At 41.1% G+C, this 17,003-nt stretch overlaps 1 protein-coding gene across 1 annotated transcript in view; it reads left to right on the forward strand.

Annotated features, from left to right (window-relative positions):
* Nucleotides 1-11,116: 11,116 nt before the first annotated feature.
* The window catches only part of CDON (cell adhesion associated, oncogene regulated), a 59,303-nt gene continuing 53,416 nt past the window's right edge, over nt 11,117-17,003 (forward strand). Inside the window, exons 1-5 of the mRNA XM_028125950.1 lie at nt 11,117-11,195; nt 12,875-13,147; nt 14,617-14,763; nt 15,616-15,759; nt 16,401-16,688. Coding sequence (XP_027981751.1) covers nt 11,117-11,195; nt 12,875-13,147; nt 14,617-14,763; nt 15,616-15,759; nt 16,401-16,688 — 931 coding nt within the window. The remainder of the gene's footprint in view (nt 11,196-12,874; nt 13,148-14,616; nt 14,764-15,615; nt 15,760-16,400; nt 16,689-17,003) is intronic.

The following is a 17,003-nucleotide window of genomic DNA, read 5'->3' on the forward strand; positions in this document are numbered from 1 at the left end:
AGCCCAAGTGGCTCATGTGGAGTTGATTATCTCTTTGCTCATTTGGCCTTTTTGGTGCCATAACTGGAAGTCACTTCCATTTTCTTCCTCTCCTTCTGACGGTCCACAGTGAAAGGAAATGCTTCTGCAGCAGCAGGATCAGTGTGTATGCCTGGCTGACTCGATGGAGACTCGGGGGATGGGGTGGGGGGAGGGTTGTGAGGTCTGGAGGTGTGCACAGTTTTAAGGAGTCGCTCTGAGTGAGGGTGCTATCGTTATGTACTCATCAAATGGGCCCTCTGAAGAGCTGTGTTTCATGTGGAGGGGTCTGAGTTCTGGTTGAGGAGAGACTGCTACACGTTCCTGATGGGGACCTGGCTGTTTGATGTCCTACAGCCCTACATTTAGAAGATTTATATGTTGCTCCCACTGCCTCCCAGCTCCTTGGCCGGTCAGGGCATGCTTGCGTCCTTGTCAGTTGCACATGACTGACTGCTTTAAGGCATTCTTTCATTTCTGAACGAAGCAGAATCACCCCTGTAGGGTAACGCGCTGACAATTAGATGGTGTCTTTGTTGCAACTGGACTCATGATGGCACTTGGCAGCTTTTCCTCACCCTCCTCCCGCCCCTACCCACTCCTCCAGTGAAATCACTGAAAGGTGTGTGGCAGTTACTATTCTCAGTTTTTTGAGGCCCCATGTGTACATGCGGATCAAAGGCTCGAGTGATCCCGGAGGAGTCAACGGTTAAGGAATGGGTCTGGTTACCCTAAGCTGAGTGTTACACACAACCGATGAATTACTGAACTCTCCATCTGAAACCAATGATGTCCTCTATGTTGGCTAATTGAATTTAAATTAAAAAAAAAAAACGGAGATGCGTATGAAACTCAGTGACATTTTGAAACTCATTTTTAGGAAATCTGAGGGTTCCTCCCTAGTTCCTCCCCCTTTTCTTTTTCTTTTAAAAGTTTTTATTAATGGTGTTGGTCATGTGGATTATTTCAAAAGAGGCGTTGCTACGCCTTCCAATGCGGTGGATTTTTTTTTTTTTTTGGATTCTCCCCTCCTGAAAAGGGAGCAACAGTTTCGTCTGTTACTGTCCCCTCAAATCTCTGAGGCACTTCAGGCTTCTTTCTGCTTGCCTCCTCTGTCTTCGAGTTCCACTTATGGCCAACTCAGCTCATTTTCTCTGCGCCTTAAGGGACATGCTCTGCATTCCCTGCTGCCATCAGAACAGCGATAACAAGCCATGGAAAGCCCCCCTGCCTCTCATGTATTTCCTGTACTTAGTGCACGTCCCACACTCACTTGTCCAAGTAGAAATCTGGACAGCAGCCTTGTTCCTTTATTTAAGGTCAGAGCAGTGGGGAAACAGAAGTGGATGGTGATATATTCCAAAGACGTCTAAGAGATTTTTTCTTTCCCAGTCCAGATCATTCACTATCCAAGTCCTATTAGTGCCTCCTTTTAATAACACCTGGTAAATATGTCCATGTCTTTAAAATTTTTTTTTAATCTTTTAAGTCTGTTCCCTACTATTTCTCTAGTACAGGCCCCCATCTTCCTTCCCCAGGGCCTCCTAACCTCCATTCCTCTCCTCAGCCATACTCCACATGGCAGCATAAATGATTTTTTCAAAGGCACAAGTCAGATCTTGTCCCTTGCCTGCTTAAAAGCCATTAATACTCCCCTCTCAGGATAAAAGCCAAATACCCTGACCTGATTTATATTGTTCTGTGTGCTGTAGCTTCTACTCCCCTATGCCGCCTTACCCCCCTCCCCTTATTTTCCTCCTCCTCCTCGGCTCTGCAGCCATACTTCCTTTCTCCTTCTAATTCTGTGCACATGTAGTTCCTTCTCTTTGGAGCACCATCTCCCCTTGCTGTTTCTCCCTCCCTTCCTCCCTCCTGACCCCCAGACTCATCCATTCAGATTCGCCTGATCCTTGTTTCCATGAGAAGTCTCCTTCAGCCTTCTAAGTCCAGGTGAAGTGAGCCTTCTGTTTCCTGTAGCACTTCTGCTTTATTCTGTGGCTCACCCATCCCCCCTCCCTTAACTACTTTAATTCTTGATAGCCTTTATTTCCTAAAAGCGTTGCCTCTTAGTGAAAACCATTTCCATTGATTTTGATGGGGAAAAGTCATGATGTATTCCATCCTGATCCAATAGCCACAGTCTTTACAGAGAGAAAAACAAGTAAACTGAGCAATAAAAACAAATTTCTAAACAAGCAAACAAACAAGTTGTATAGGTGATAAACAGTATTTTGAAAGTAAATACAGAATGTTCTTAAATACGGTGCAGTGGAGTTACTGTGCTCAACCAAGGAAGAGAAGACTTGAGGCTGGTGGCTGGTGAAGGAGGGCCGTGAGGACGTCCTCCTCCCAAGATGGTAGAGAGGCAGGAAAATCGACGTTCAGACAGCAGGTCCTTTTAAGGAGTGATCTGCATTCACGTGGAACTGAATCACAGAGTTGCAGCACAGAAAAACACCTGATGGCAAAATCAGGTCAAACAGGGGAGTGCTCCCCAACTCATAGAAATGGTGCACACAGAGCAGAGAGTTTAGCAGAAAACGCTCCCCTTCCTCCCACTCACTTGGCATCTCTACACAGAGCACAATGTTCACGCAAATACAGCAGGCCATTCCAATTCTCCTAGATGAGACTTTCTGACTAAAAACCATGGGGTTGTGGAAACCGGTGGGTGTATCTTTGCCCGAAGCTGTAATATCAAAGTACTGCGTTTTCGTTTCTGATTGGAAAAGTTGTGGTGCCAAATAAAGAGAAGCCGTCCAAAAAGTGGAATGACTACAGGGGCCCTTGTGGCAAAAAGACTAGTCATTCTGTTAGGTGAGCGTGTGCTTGGGTGGCTTTGCTAGTTGTCACTTCCCTCACCTGAGCACGAGCCACAGGGAGGCAGACATCCCGTCTTTGGCTGAGTTCCCAGCAGAGCCTGATGCATACAAGATAGCTTCCTCTGAATATATTTCACGCTCCTGTTGGGGTGATGACACTTTATTCCAAAGCTAATCATGTTCACGCCCTCTTTTCTCAATTAGACTGCAGTATCGTTTAGTTCAGGAATTATGCCTACCTCATCTTCCTTAATCTCTGTACCCCCTCATGGGTTCTTGCCCAAAGTAGATGCCCTGTGTATGGAATTAATGGACTGAGTATTTTCTAGAAAAAGTAGGGTTCTTTGAGAAGTCCATGCAGGAAACAATTTAGCTTCTTAGCTAAATTATTCAAATATTCAGAATGAAGAAAACTTTTAGAGATTTATAATTCGATGTGATTAAAGTCAAGGTAGCTCAATGAGTTAAAAAAAAAAAGCGTATGTTTGACTTCCCTCATTGAAATAGTGCTGAATTAATCTTGAGAGCACTTATTCAAAAATTTTTAAGTAGACATGTTCTATTTTTTCTTTTGTTTAGTTACTGCAGAAGACTCATTTTTTATTTTATTTTTTATTTTATTTTTTTTAAGATTTTATTTATTTGAGAGAGAGAGAATGAGAGCCAGAGAACACGAGAGGGAAGAGGGCCAGAGGGAGAAGCAGACTCCCTGCTGAGCAGGGAGCCCGATGCGGGACTCCATCCCGGGACTCCAGGATCATGACCTGAGCCGAAGGCAGTCGCTTAACCAACTGAGCCACCCAGGTGCCCAGAAGACTCATTTTTTAAATCAACAGGAGAAGTAGCATGTTATGGAATAGATTATTTGAAAATAAAGGCCAACCTTTTGTTTTTAAAGAAGGAAATTACTGTGTGTCATGCAGAATAAGATGGTTTTAAAAAAGGAAACTTTGAAGAATTTTCTGTTTTGAAGACCTACATGGATCCCAAGCGGAGTTTTTGTTCACAGATTAATCACAGTTATTCCCTAAACCTGAAAGAAAACTATAAGAAAGTTTGATATAGGTGTCTAGGGAGGAGGGTAATTCAGAGAGACAGCTTTGATCATCCGTAGGAAAGCAAATGCATTGCTTCAAAAACAAAGGAATCAAATCTAGAAATTCAGGAAGGACTTTTCCCAAAGGATTATTCTGGCAGCATGTTGAAAAGAGGTTATAAAAGCATCAAGTTCACAACCTGAACAATAAGTTAAGTAAATGTTAGGGAAGTATTTCCTTTCTTATTCTAAGACTAGGCATACCTTTAGCTTGCTTTTGCCAACAGAAACGCTGCTAAGCCTGGGCTGGCATAAAAGTACGGTATGTTATATAAGACAAATTGCCTTCTACGTAGATGTGAGGGAGAGCTTAAAGGAAGCCCTGTAACTTGGGACATATACCAGTCATCTTTAGGGACATTAGGCTAGCATTCAGGGAGCAGCACTCATCCAGTGCAAAAGTGGGGAGCCCTCCAGGGATTTTTATAGCTTGGAGGAAAGAGTTGTCCCCTGATTTGTAGCTTTAATAGGGTACTACGCTTAGCCGTTCTGTTTTGTTTTTGGGTTTTTGTACCCTATAGTCTTTTCCCTGGAGAGATGGTACTATCAGGTGCTTTCTTGGGACCATCTTCTCACTTAAATCAGCCACGCAGAACTGCAGTGAAAATAATAGAATTGTGTTGGCCATTAACTTCCTCTGAAGATAGGAAGCAGGTAGAAGAACTTCCTCATGGTCCTGTTAATTTCTTATGAGACCAGTGATTTGGGTAAGCCTCAAGAGTTCTGATTTTCACACTGGGAATTGATCACGTCTTTGCTCAAGTCCAGTAGTAAGGCAAGAACAAACCCAATTTAAAATCCAGTGCCTAGAGTTATTCTATTACCTCTAGTAGTTTAGGGAAGTAGAGGTGTTTAAATGCGTTATGGACAAGGGGCACCTGGGTGGCTCAGTTGGTTAAGCGCCTGCCTTTGGCTCAGGTCATGATCCCAGGGTCCTGGGATTAAGCCCCACATCAGGCTCCCTGCTCGGCAAGAAAAGCAGTAGGGAAGGGAGAATAAAGTTTTGGAAGTGAATGGTAATTTACTATTTTGAATGCCAGCAAATATTGCCGAAAAGTGTCTGTCAGCAGTTTTCTCATACAAATTTATTTTTAGAGAAATGCATGTTATAAATTAAAATCACCCAGTATAACAACAGTGACCCTGCATCCTACTTTACAATAAGTTTTGGGTGAAAAGCAGGGATTTTTATGTCCATGGTGTTTTTTGTAATTGGAAGTTTAGAGATTAACAAGGGTTAATAAATGTGGTCCACATTCCTTTTACCTTTTTTTGTAGTTCCTTTTTTTAAAAAAATCTTTATTTATTTGAGAGAGAGAGAGTGTGTGTGGTGGGCAGGGGAGGGAAGGGGCAGAGGGAGAGAGAGAGAGAATCTCAAGTAGGGCTCCGTGCTGAGGAGCACCGGGAGATCGGGACCTGAGCCAAAACCAAGATCAGATGCTTAACCTACTGAGCCACTCAGATGGGCTCCCTTTGTTGTAGTTACTGTTATGTAAATTTAGAAGATTGTTTTTAAAAGTCCCTAATAGATTAAACAGTGAATGTTGCTCTGTGCCTTATCAAATATTTTAATTAATTGCTCAAATTCGTGTGTGACATCCATGCTTTGCTCACCACAGGGTAAGGATGCAAACCATACTTTGGTGACTGCGTGTCTGCCCTCCACTATGCTGATGGTGACTTTTGGGCATAGGGTTGTACATTATTGCCTTTTTTGGGGGGAAAACTACTTGACAGTATATACGTTAAGAGTATTAAAAATGTTTGTACTGGGGCTCCTGGGTGGCTCAGTCGGTTAAGCGTCTAACTCTTGGTTTCGACTCAGGTTGTAATCCCAGGGTCCTGGGATCAAACCCCATGTTGGGCTCCGTGCTCAGCAGGGAGTCTGCTTCTCTCTCTCTTTCTCCTTCTAAAATAAACAAATAAGATATTTTAAAAAGTTTGTGCTCTTGGCTCAGTAATTCTACTTTAAAAAAATCTATCCTAAAGACGTAAGTAGAAAGAGTGGTTAAAGATTTATGGACAAAGATATTCATAACAGCATTATCTGTAATAGCAAGACAAATATACATGGCTACACCACCCATATAAAAAATGTAGCCTAATTACCCAAAAGGAAGTGGCTAAGTAAATTAAAGTACATCTATTCAATAAAATATCTATAGCTGTTATAGATTGTGTTTATGAATTATTTAATGAGCAAAAATCATTAGAGAAAAGATGAATAAAGCAGGATTTAAAACTATATTGCATATATGTTATAGTCTTAGTTATGTACATATACACATATGAAAAGGATTAGAAGGAAATGCATCAAAATATTGATGTGTTATGTTTAGGTGGTAGAATTCTGTTTACTTGCTTTTGTTCTGTGCTAAATGTGTAGGGGTTTTTTTTTTCAATGAATATTTGTGGAAACTTCGTTAAGAGTTTTCTACTTGTAAAAGTAACATTGTAGAATATGTGAAGAAAACTTGAGCATTTTTTTTAAAAATATCATCTGGGGGCGCCTGGGTGACTCAGTTGGTTAAGCGACTGCCTTTGGCTCAGGTCATGATCCGGGAGTCCCGGGATCGAGTCCCGTATCCGGCTCCCTGCTCAGCAGGGAGTCTGCTTCTCCCTCTCACCCTCCCTCTTCTCATGCTCTCTCTCTCTCAAATAAATAAATAAAATCTTTTAAAAAATTACAAAATAAAATATCATCTGGTATGATAACCACATTGGGTGCTTTATTTTATTTTATTTATTTTTAAGCATTTTATTTATTTATTTGATAGAGAGAGACACAGCAAGAGAGGGAACACTAGCAGAAGGAGTGGGAGAGGGAGAAGCAGGCTTCCCGCTGAGCGGGGAGTCCGATGCGGGACCTGATCCCAGGACCCTGGGACCATGACCTGAGCCGAAGGCAGACGCTTAACGACCGAGCCACCCAGGCACCCTATTTTATTTTTTTAAAGAATTTTTTATTTATTCATTTGAGATAGAGCAGGAGCAGTGGGGAGAGGCAGAGGGAGAGGGAGAAGCAGGCTTCCTGCCGAGCAGGGATCCTGATGTGGGGCTCGATCCCAGGACCCTGGGATCATGACCTGAGCCGAAGGCAGATGCTTAACCATCTGAGCCACCCAGGCGCCCCACATTAGGTGCTTAAAAAAAAAAAAAAAAGATTTATTTGTCAGAGAGAGAGAGAGCACAAGCAGGAGGAGTGGGAGAGGGAGAAGCAGGCTTCCAGCCGAGCAGGGAGCCTGACGTGGGACTCGATCCCCGGACTCTGGGATCATGACCTGAGCCGAAGGCGGATGCTCAACTGCCTGAGCCACCCAGGTGTCCCTAAAAAATTTTTTAAATGAGAAAAACACTGAAGTTTAAAACATGACATTGTGATTTAAATCATTTGTTTCTTCCATCTGATATGATTTAGATCAGAATTGTTTTTAATTTTTGCATAAAAATATTTGGATGATATGTGTGCTAGAACAGAGGTCAGACAGCCTTTGGCAGTTATGATCCTACCGTGGACCTTTTCTCTGCTGCCCACTGTTTCCAGATCAGAAGAGGGGATAAGAGGAGGATGGGTTAGCAATTTCTATGCAGAGGAAATTAAGGCTGTTGTCTCTCTTGCCAAGGTAAATTTCTGTAGGTAAGAAAAGTAAAATACATGTTAAGGCTACTGGCCTGTTTCTAAGAGGAGAGCAGGAGCCTCGTTCAGTTGCAGTAAACTTGGCCAAACAAACAAAATTGTCCATTTGCTAAAGTAATGCAGGGAAAATACATAAATATTTACATTATATGTAAATATAAATATAGTTGTTTTCCAATAACTTCTTAGTTCAATAACAGTAACGCTAATATTAAGAGTTTACTTTTTTTTTTGGACAAAGATAGTAAGTGACATAGCGTTAAACAGTTTTCCAGCAGTGCTAATGGCTGTATTCTGCTTTATACGTCATCTCGCTTTCCTTGTGGTCAGCAGTGTTTATTTGTGAGATCGGACCTAGGTTACAGATATTGGTGGCTGTCGAATGTAATTTCAAGCTACCTGACTCCTAATGCAATAGAATCCAGGTCCTTGTTCTCGTCATCATAGTTCTTTAACAAACACAGCAAGCTTTCCTTGGGTAAGTATAAACGAAGTCAACAAATATTTACGTTATGGTCGTAAGTTCTTCCCAGCCTCCAAAATCAACTGTCAGCCTGCTGCAAGGAACCTAAGAGAAAGATAGAATTCATAAAGGATGGTCCTGTGGGATCATTTAGGTAGCAATCATGAGCTGTGAAGTTTTCAAGGACAGCTGTAAAGTAACTCGGCGGATCATGTGCTAGGGTTAAAGTTGACTCTGGTATTTGTTTCACTGCTTTTTAATAAATAAATAGCTGAGGAAAGATTTGGCAAAAGGAAGCACGCCCCTCGTCCTCATTCTCCAGGACAGTGGCTCCTGTTAACAAGTTATTTGGATGTTTACTTTGCCTTGACTGCTTACCAGGGATGTGTCAGTCCTTGCCCTTGAACCAAGTGAGAATTCAAATAAACCAAAAAACGTTTTCACATAGCTGGCCTCTTCTGCCAGTGAGTTGTACCAAAATATCCTCTCCCACTTTTTAAAAGAGGTCAGCAAGAAAAAACTTAAAAGGCAGTCCATGATCTGATGATCTGTGATCTAGATAAACTTGAGTTGGCAACTCAGATTTTGGAGTGCATGGCATAGAGAAGGGAACAGATACCGGGAGACATTCTTTGAATTAATTAGAAGCCATTATTTAAGGTGCCTTGCTTTGTATTTCTACCCAGTTTTATCAGTGGTTAGAATTAACCTTTGCATAAGTGAATATACACATAAAATTCCCATTTCTAAAATGTCATTCATCTAGCTCTTTCGTTACATTTTGTCATATTCCGTAGTCGTAGGAATTCTGTGGCCAACGCTGGCCAAGTAGGAATTTGGGGGAGAATTTGCAGACATAATAACCACTCTTTGGATCCCTAGCCTAGCAGGGTGCCTGGCATATAGTAGGCACTTATTATGTTCTTGCTGATTTTAAAAATCATGTGTATGAGTGAATAAATGAATGAAGGAATACAAAATATAGCTAGAATATGCCAAATTCATGTGAGATGACAGGTCTCATTAAATACTACTCTTTAAGGTACTTCTGGAAATTATATTATTAAGGTGTTCCTTTCATTTTGAAAAATGTCTCTTCAGTGCCTGTTTTCGGCTAGGTATTAGAATTTCCCACGTTAAATATGAGATTGTTCTTGCCTTCAAGGAGGACATAGTTATGTAACCAGATACATTGCAGAACAGAGTGATGAGTGCAGTGGTGGATGTGTGTCCCGGGGTGGAGGAAGCATAGAGGAGGAATGAACCATATCTGGAGGATGGCATGGACAGTGTTAATTGTAGTAATTTTATTTATCATGTTTGTCGTCCATTCCCACTAGAATAGAAGGGGTATGTTTTTGCCTGTGTCACTTATTCCTATTTATATATTTTTAAATTGTTCTCTCCTCAGCTTCTTGAATGGTACCTGGCATGTAATAAGCTTTCCGTAAGCATTTGTCGCATGAATGAATGATTTTTGATAGATAATGCAAAATCCCTCCAAAAAGAATTTACCAATTATATTTCCACCAACAGTAGACGATCGCGATTTCTACCCACATCCTTTACCAGTGCTGGGTTTTGTGACACTTTTTTTAAGCTTTAGCTAAATGTGCTAGGCTGTCTCTACATTAAAGAAACACAAAAAGGATCCTTCCCTTGACTGCTGTGTGTCTCCAGCAATTCTCCCTATTTTTCCACTGCCCTTTTGTAGCAAAGCCCTAGAAGGGATTTTCTGTGCTTTCTTCATTTCCTCCCTTCCCATTCTGTCCTGAACCTACCATCAGATGCTAGTCCCCGCTCCATCGAAACCACTCTTGTCAGTATCACCTGTGCTTTATCGCGCCTTCACGGTGCTGTCTCGCCTTACTCTGTTTCTCAGCAGTGTTCGCAATAGTTGCTCACGCTTTCCTTCTAGAAATGTTTTTTTCTGTTTTTCTCCCTGGACACAACATTCTCCTGGATTTCTTCCTATTTCATTGGCTACTTATTCTTTGTCTCCCTCACTGCTTCCTTCTCTGTTTGGTCTCTAGAGGTTGATGTATCCCAAGGCTCCTGCCTGGTCTCTCCTTTCCTCTGTCATACTTTCCTTAGAGCTCGTCTAGTGCTGGGGCTTTAATAGGTCTGATGTCTGTACTTCTGACATCTATATTTCCAGCTCTGGCTTCTCCACACAGCTCCAGATCCCTATATGCAGCTGTTGACTTGACAATAGTACTGGGATGCCTCATGGGTATCTCAGACTTACCTTCCCAAAACGAAACCCTTCAATCCATCTCCCCCTTGCTGGTCTTCTCCATTTCAGTAAACAGAGTTATTATGGATTCTGTTACACCAAAAACTAAGAGTTATCCTTGACACATCTTTTGATCATACTCTAGCCAAGTCTTCAGCAAATTCTGTTGGTTCTACCTTTAGAATATATTCTGAGTCCAGTTACTATTTACCACCTCCACAGTTGACTCACTGGTCTGACCCTTCATGTGCTCATCTCTCTCCTGAGTGATTACATTACCTCCTACTTGGTCTCCCTCTTCCCTTCCTGCCACCGGTCCGTCTAGTCTCACTACAGTGGTCTTTGGGTCTACAAAAAGCACTGAAATAGTGTCTGACACATACTAAGCACTATGTAAATGTTACCATTTTGTTGTTTTGGTTACTGTTTCTATTTTAGGGCGGTAAAGGGGGTGTGCATTTTGGTGGTGTTGAGTTTCAGATGCTTGTAAAATGTACAAACAAAGGCACTAAAGGCAGTTGAATCAAATATTCATGTAAAGTGATTGATTCTGTATAATAGGAGGACTGCCTTGGAAGGATGAGCAAAACTTCCAACATTAACTTAGTGTCTAGAGATTAGTTTATGAATTGGGGAGATATGGATCATCAAGTACCTTGTATTTGCCACACTCTTAACAGAGATTTCAAAATAGATGGTAGCCATTGTGTTCACAACTGGGACGATTGAGATACGAGATCTCAGCTGTTTTGGGGGTTTAGATGATCTTTCTTTCTTTTTCTGGACGTCTTTTAGTGAGACAAAGCCCGGAAGTCTGTCCTGCCTGCTTCTGTAATCTGGCGCTATGCATCCAGCTCCTTGGCCCTTACAGACACTGCTGTATGTTGTTACTCTTACGATTCTGTGGCCTTCTGTGAATTCAGGTAAGAGTTGAAGAATGGTTGTGGTTTTGTTTTTTTTAAGTTTAAAATTTTAATTCCAGTAACATACAGTGCTATATTAATTTCAGGAGTATAATGCAGCGAGTCAGCCATTCTATACATGACTCCATGCTTGGCACCATAAGTGTGCTCTTTAATCCTCAAGAATGGTCATGTCTACACTCAAGCTTTTCTCTTCTTAATCCTATAAAAAAAAAAAAAAACAACTTCAGCTTTAAATCCTTACTGATAGTCATGGTTTCCAAAGACATTTCTAAGATTTGTTTGACCCAGCTGAATGATTTAAAAACTGACTCATTCAGCAATTTCAGGATTTCTTGGTAGTGTTTTGGGCATTGGCAGGCCTTCCTAGCATTGTCCTTATAATTTATTCCTCTTGTTGCCTTAAAAACAAATATCGTCCTATCATGTTCTTTTCAATAAGAGGATATGTTACAAAAGTCTGAATTTGGAAATTATAACAGGAATAAGATGCTGACTCCATACCACTGAAGAAATTTTAGAATCAGCATGTATTAGTACTCAGCTTGGAGAGAACTTGGTTCAAATCCCAGATCTGCCACTTTCTCACATGACCTTGTCTACGTTTTTCTCTACCTCTGTTACTGACAAGCTTAAAAGCATTGATTGTCAGCTGCGTATATAAGCCCGCACCCAGTGCACAGCCCACGTGTGTTTCTTTAATTTTAGATTCGTGTACAGATTCCTATAGAAGTAATATAGAAATACAAGTGATGTTTATTCATTAAGTAATATTTATTATTTCTGTTAAGAATACTGTATAACTTTTTGTAAGCCAAAAAGCTGATCAGCTGGTTTTATTTCTGTTTTTGTTTTGCTGAACAACCACCTCAGGTTTTAGTCAAGAGAGGCACGTCCCTCATATTTCTGACGAAATATCCTGAGAAAGTAGGGTTAGCGATCTATTGAATTTTTTTTTCTTTGAAGTAGTTTATTCCCCCAGATTAACAGTATTCTTGTCCCCCCCCCCACCCTTTTGGGTGGAGGAGGGTGATCTGTTTTGATCCGTTAGTGCGAGAACCCACCCTGCCCCCCAAGTTGCTGAGGAAATGATGTCACAAATGAAACTAAACACCAAATAAAATTTTAAAATTGACACTCTACGTAGCCTTACATCCAAAAAAGGATAGACTTTGTATTTCAGCATGACTGAACATTGTTTTATATTAAAGGGAAGTAGTAAGACTGTAGCCATTATTTATAGAATAACTTAGTCTTAAATTCTTGGTGATTTATGAGAGAATTCTTTTTATTTTGCAAGTTGTCTTCACTTTTCCAGATTCTTAACTTGCATTTCTTAGAAGGTACTTCATGAAAAGAGCCATTTGGCATTTCTCACTTACAGAATTTGTAGGTTGTCTGATTTATATCAGAAGGTTTCTCATCTCTTCTACCCTAATCATTAAGTCCTAGGTTAACGTATTGCCCTTTTTTCCTTCCAAAAACGGGCGTATAAAAATGTTGCTAGAACTTTTACAAGCATTAAGAACGGTAAGAGGCATGATGAAATAAGGGCTTGCCTGTAGTTATATAGATTTCAGATGAAATGTATTCATTATACTCTTCTTTCTCTCTCCCCTTATCTCCTTTCTCTCCACCCCCCCCCCGCCCATTGGCGCGTGGGGAATGTTTCCTTGTAGACTTGGCACCTTATTTTGTTTCTGAGCCACTGTCTGCCATCCAGAAACTTGGTGGACCCGTAGTACTACATTGTTCTGCTAAACCTGTGACCGCTCATATCTCATGGTTGCATAATGGAAAACGATTGGATAGAAACATGGAACAGATTGAGATTCATCAGGGGACTTTGACTATTCTGTCTCTTAATCCCTCCCTTTCGGGTTCCTACCAGTGCGTAGCCAATAGTAGCATCGGTGCCGTGGTCAGCGGCCCTGCGACAGTCTCCACTGCTGGTGAGTTGAATTTTGTCTCTGATATCTGTGCTTTTTCCTGGAATTACTGTTAGTACTTGCATTGCTCAACAGAGGGAAGAGCATGGGCTCTGGAGTAAACACACAGGCATTCTCATCCCAGCCTTGACTCTTGGGGGAAATATACTTGAACCTCTGTGAGCCTAGCCTCGTGTCTCCATCTATAACAGGGGCACGGAAACAACTTTTCCATAGTTAGGACCGTTTTCTAATGCGAACTCTGAATTCCTTTGTGAATATTTAAAAGTCCTTAACATCGGGGCGCCTGGGTGGCTCAGTCGTTAAGCGCCTGCCTTTGGCTCAGGTCATGATCCCAGGGTCCTGGGATCGAGCCCCGCATCGGGCTCCCTGCTCAGTGGGAAGCCTGCTTCTCCCTCTCCCACTCCCCCTGCTTGTGTTCCCTCTCTGTCTGTGTCTCTCTGTCAAATAAATAAATAAAATCTTAAAAAAAAATAATAAAAGTCCTTAACATCAACAGCAACAAAAAAGCTGTTGTCTCCTTAGACACTTAGTTGTTTCATGCCGTCCTTTATCTTTCATATCTAACTGTCTTATTTGTTTTGATTACTGAATGATTTTAATTTATGTGATTGAAACCAGGCTAACGAAGCAGGAAAAAAAATAATTGACCGTAGAGAAAGGAATGTTGAGTATTGAACTTATGGAAAATCTGGATGTGGTGGTTTTCTCAGTAGGTTTGAGCCATCTGCCTTTCAAATGGTGAGGGCTTCCAGTAATGGAAAATGTCTTTGTTAGGGCACCCCTATTTACAGAACAAATCTGGATTCCCCAGGAGTCGTGAGTTTGTCATAACTGAGAAGAGTAAATGTTTTTGTAAAGCTATGACCCATGGACAGCTTCAGGACACGCACTGGAAGGCTGAATTCCTAGTGGCAGGCGGCCGAAGACTTTCAGCCTTGGAGATAATAAAGCGGCTCCATCTGTAGTGAACTGGAAGTAGTAGTGAGAGGAACTGAGAGAGAAACGATACACTGCTTGGGTTTTCGATGTCCTAGGTTCGTTCCCATGAACCATTTTATTGCAATGTGAGTAGCTACCCACAGAATAAAGATGCGTAAGGAAAGTGTGTTTTGATGAGGGACTGGATTTGAAAAGGGTTTATCCTGACAGAATGGGAAGGACTATATTTTTATAGTTTTTAAGGTGTTTTTAAGATGCTGATGTTTTTAAGAGCTGCTTGCTTTTCTTGTAGTCTCCTGGAAGCAGTGACCTCTGGAAAAGGGTGCCATGACTTAGCTCTAGCGCTCAACCATGCACCCCTACCCCATCTACTTTCTGAGATAAAAAATATCACGCCACTCTGTGAACTGGGATCAGTTGTTACCAATGGTCATTTTGCCCATGTGGCTTCTGGCTTTAAATTTCCTTTGGGAGAGAGAGTTCAAGTTTGCATTTATTTATTTATCTACTTATTTACTTATTTCTTTTAGTTCTTGGTGATTTTGGTTCAGCAACAAAGCACGTTATTACAGCAGAAGAAAAAAGTACTGGTTTCATTGGCTGCAAGGTACCAGATAGTAACCCCAAGGCTGAGGTGCGCTATAAAATCCGGGGAAAGTGGCTGAAACATTCCACAGGTGAGACTTTTTACAAAAAAAAAAAACAAAAAACAAAAAACCAGTGACACCCACGGAACAAATGTCCTTCACCTACTTTTGAGCTCTGTATGCTAGTGACTGTGGATACCAAAAACATGCGTAAGTCTCGGAAGTCAAGCGGAGACGAGGACAAACGGCTACATTGTAGATGTGATTACAACCCCACATTCCCTCCTCCATTCCGGTCTCCACTCGGATATTTTTTCTTCTGAGAAGACCTCCCTCACGGCCCCATCTAAAATAATATGTCCTGTTGCTCTCTGTCCCCTTTACTTGGCCTTTTTTTTTTTTTTTTAATTTTCATGGCATGGTGTTATACATGTTTTTGTTTGCTTGTATCTTATTTACCCCTTTCTCTGCCACCCCCATTTCTCACGCTGGAATGCTGGCTGCATGAGTGCGGGGCTTTTGTTTGCTTTCTTGATTGGTGTAGCACCTGTGGCTGGGCCCTCGCTGGCAGGATTTGTTGAGGAAAAAAATGAATAGATAGACATAAATGGACACTGGGGGGTCAGTGCTGTAGGTGGAAGTTTGCTCAGGACGGTAGCTACGGTCATTGTATCTTTTCCTAAATATGCTTGTGTTTTCAGTGTTCTCAACAAATGATCTGTTGTCAGATGTTTCTGCTGGGTTTGATTTTTGTTCCTCTAGTATTGTTGACTTCTTTTTTCCCCTGCCTCGACTTTCCCTTTCTTTCACTTAATACATTTTCCCCAATTGTTTCTTTGCAGCTATTCTTACATCTAAATTTAAAGCACAACTATCACCCTTCATTTGTTTTGATTGGTGTCCTCCTTACGGAGGCCTAACTGCATTCTTTTCTTTCCTCAGAGAATTACTTAATCCTTCCATCAGGGAATCTTCAGATTTTGAATGTATCTTTAGAGGACAAGGGATCATATAAATGTGCAGCTTTTAATCCTGTCACACATGAATTAAAAGTTGAACCCATTGGCCGAAAGCTTCTTGTGAGTCGTAAGTATTTGGGAGAATAATTGTGACTAGGAAGAGTCCTCAGAAGCATTCCTTATAAAACATTGGGAAAGCAGCGTTCATTTTTCTTTCAGATCCTGTTTGCTTATCCTAAGAGAGTCTTATGAAAAATTAAATACATAAATGCATTATAGAATGGTATTGTACGTGTTTTTAAAAGATAATGAATTTTTAGAAGAGAATTTTGGTCAAGATTGACAGAGTGGAAAGCACATGGAGAACTTGACCCTTTGCTCAAATAAGAAGAAATTATAGAGAAAATATAACTTTATATCCCTGGTAATCAAAATGGTGGCTAATTGTGAATTATGAAAAAAAATATATATCTTTTCTCTTACAGATTATGGTAGCTGAACTGAGATAGAACCAATAGTCAAAGCACAACAAAATAGTGGTTTCTGGACTTGTCAAAAATTCGACATTTCTCAACTGCTAATTCAGAAATAGCTCTCAAGGGTCACAAAGTGTTTTAATTTTAATTCTCAACTAAAAATGATTTAGCTAACGAGTAGGGCTGTGTAGTGTAAAGAAGAATAAATGGGAAGATGGGAAGGCTCACAGGTTTGCTAAGGAAGAGACTGGAAGTGAATAGTTTATAAAAATTTTTTGTTTTCTTTTTCCAGGCCCTTCCTCAGAGGATTTTCATATTCTTCACCCCACACTGTCACAGGCATTAGCTGTCCTTTCTCATAGCCCTGTCACCCTGGAATGTGTGGTGAGTGGGGTCCCAGCTTCTCAAGTGCACTGGCTGAAGGATGGTCAGGACGCTCTGCGGGGAAGCAACTGGAGAAGGTTGTATTCTCATCTTGCCACAGATAGCATTGACCCAACGGACTCGGGAAACTATTCTTGTATAGTGGGAAACAAGTCTGGAGACATACAACATGTGACTTACATGGTTAATGTACTTGGTAAGATGTTACTTATTAAATTGTTTTTCAAGTCAGGCTAATTTTCTGGTCTAACTGATGCTAGAATAGAGGATCTATTTGGGAACTACAAATGAAACAGGGACTAGCTAGAAACACCTATACCAGTAGTCAGAACAAGCTTCATTTTTTTAAAGGCCGCTGAATTTGGCAGTATTTCTTGTGGCATAGAACATTTCACCTGGGATGCTCGTGAGAACCTCACCCCCAACCTGGTTATGTCATGCAGAGCTTGTTCTTCCTTCCTAATGACATGGAGGAAAGAGACGGGAATTCGGTAGGATGGAAGATTCTGGG

This window comes from Eumetopias jubatus, unplaced genomic scaffold, assembly GCF_037043125.1.
Source record: "Eumetopias jubatus isolate StellerSeaLion01/CBP00866 unplaced genomic scaffold, mEumJub1_p1.0 scaffold_13, whole genome shotgun sequence".
NCBI lineage: Eukaryota > Metazoa > Chordata > Mammalia > Carnivora > Otariidae > Eumetopias > Eumetopias jubatus.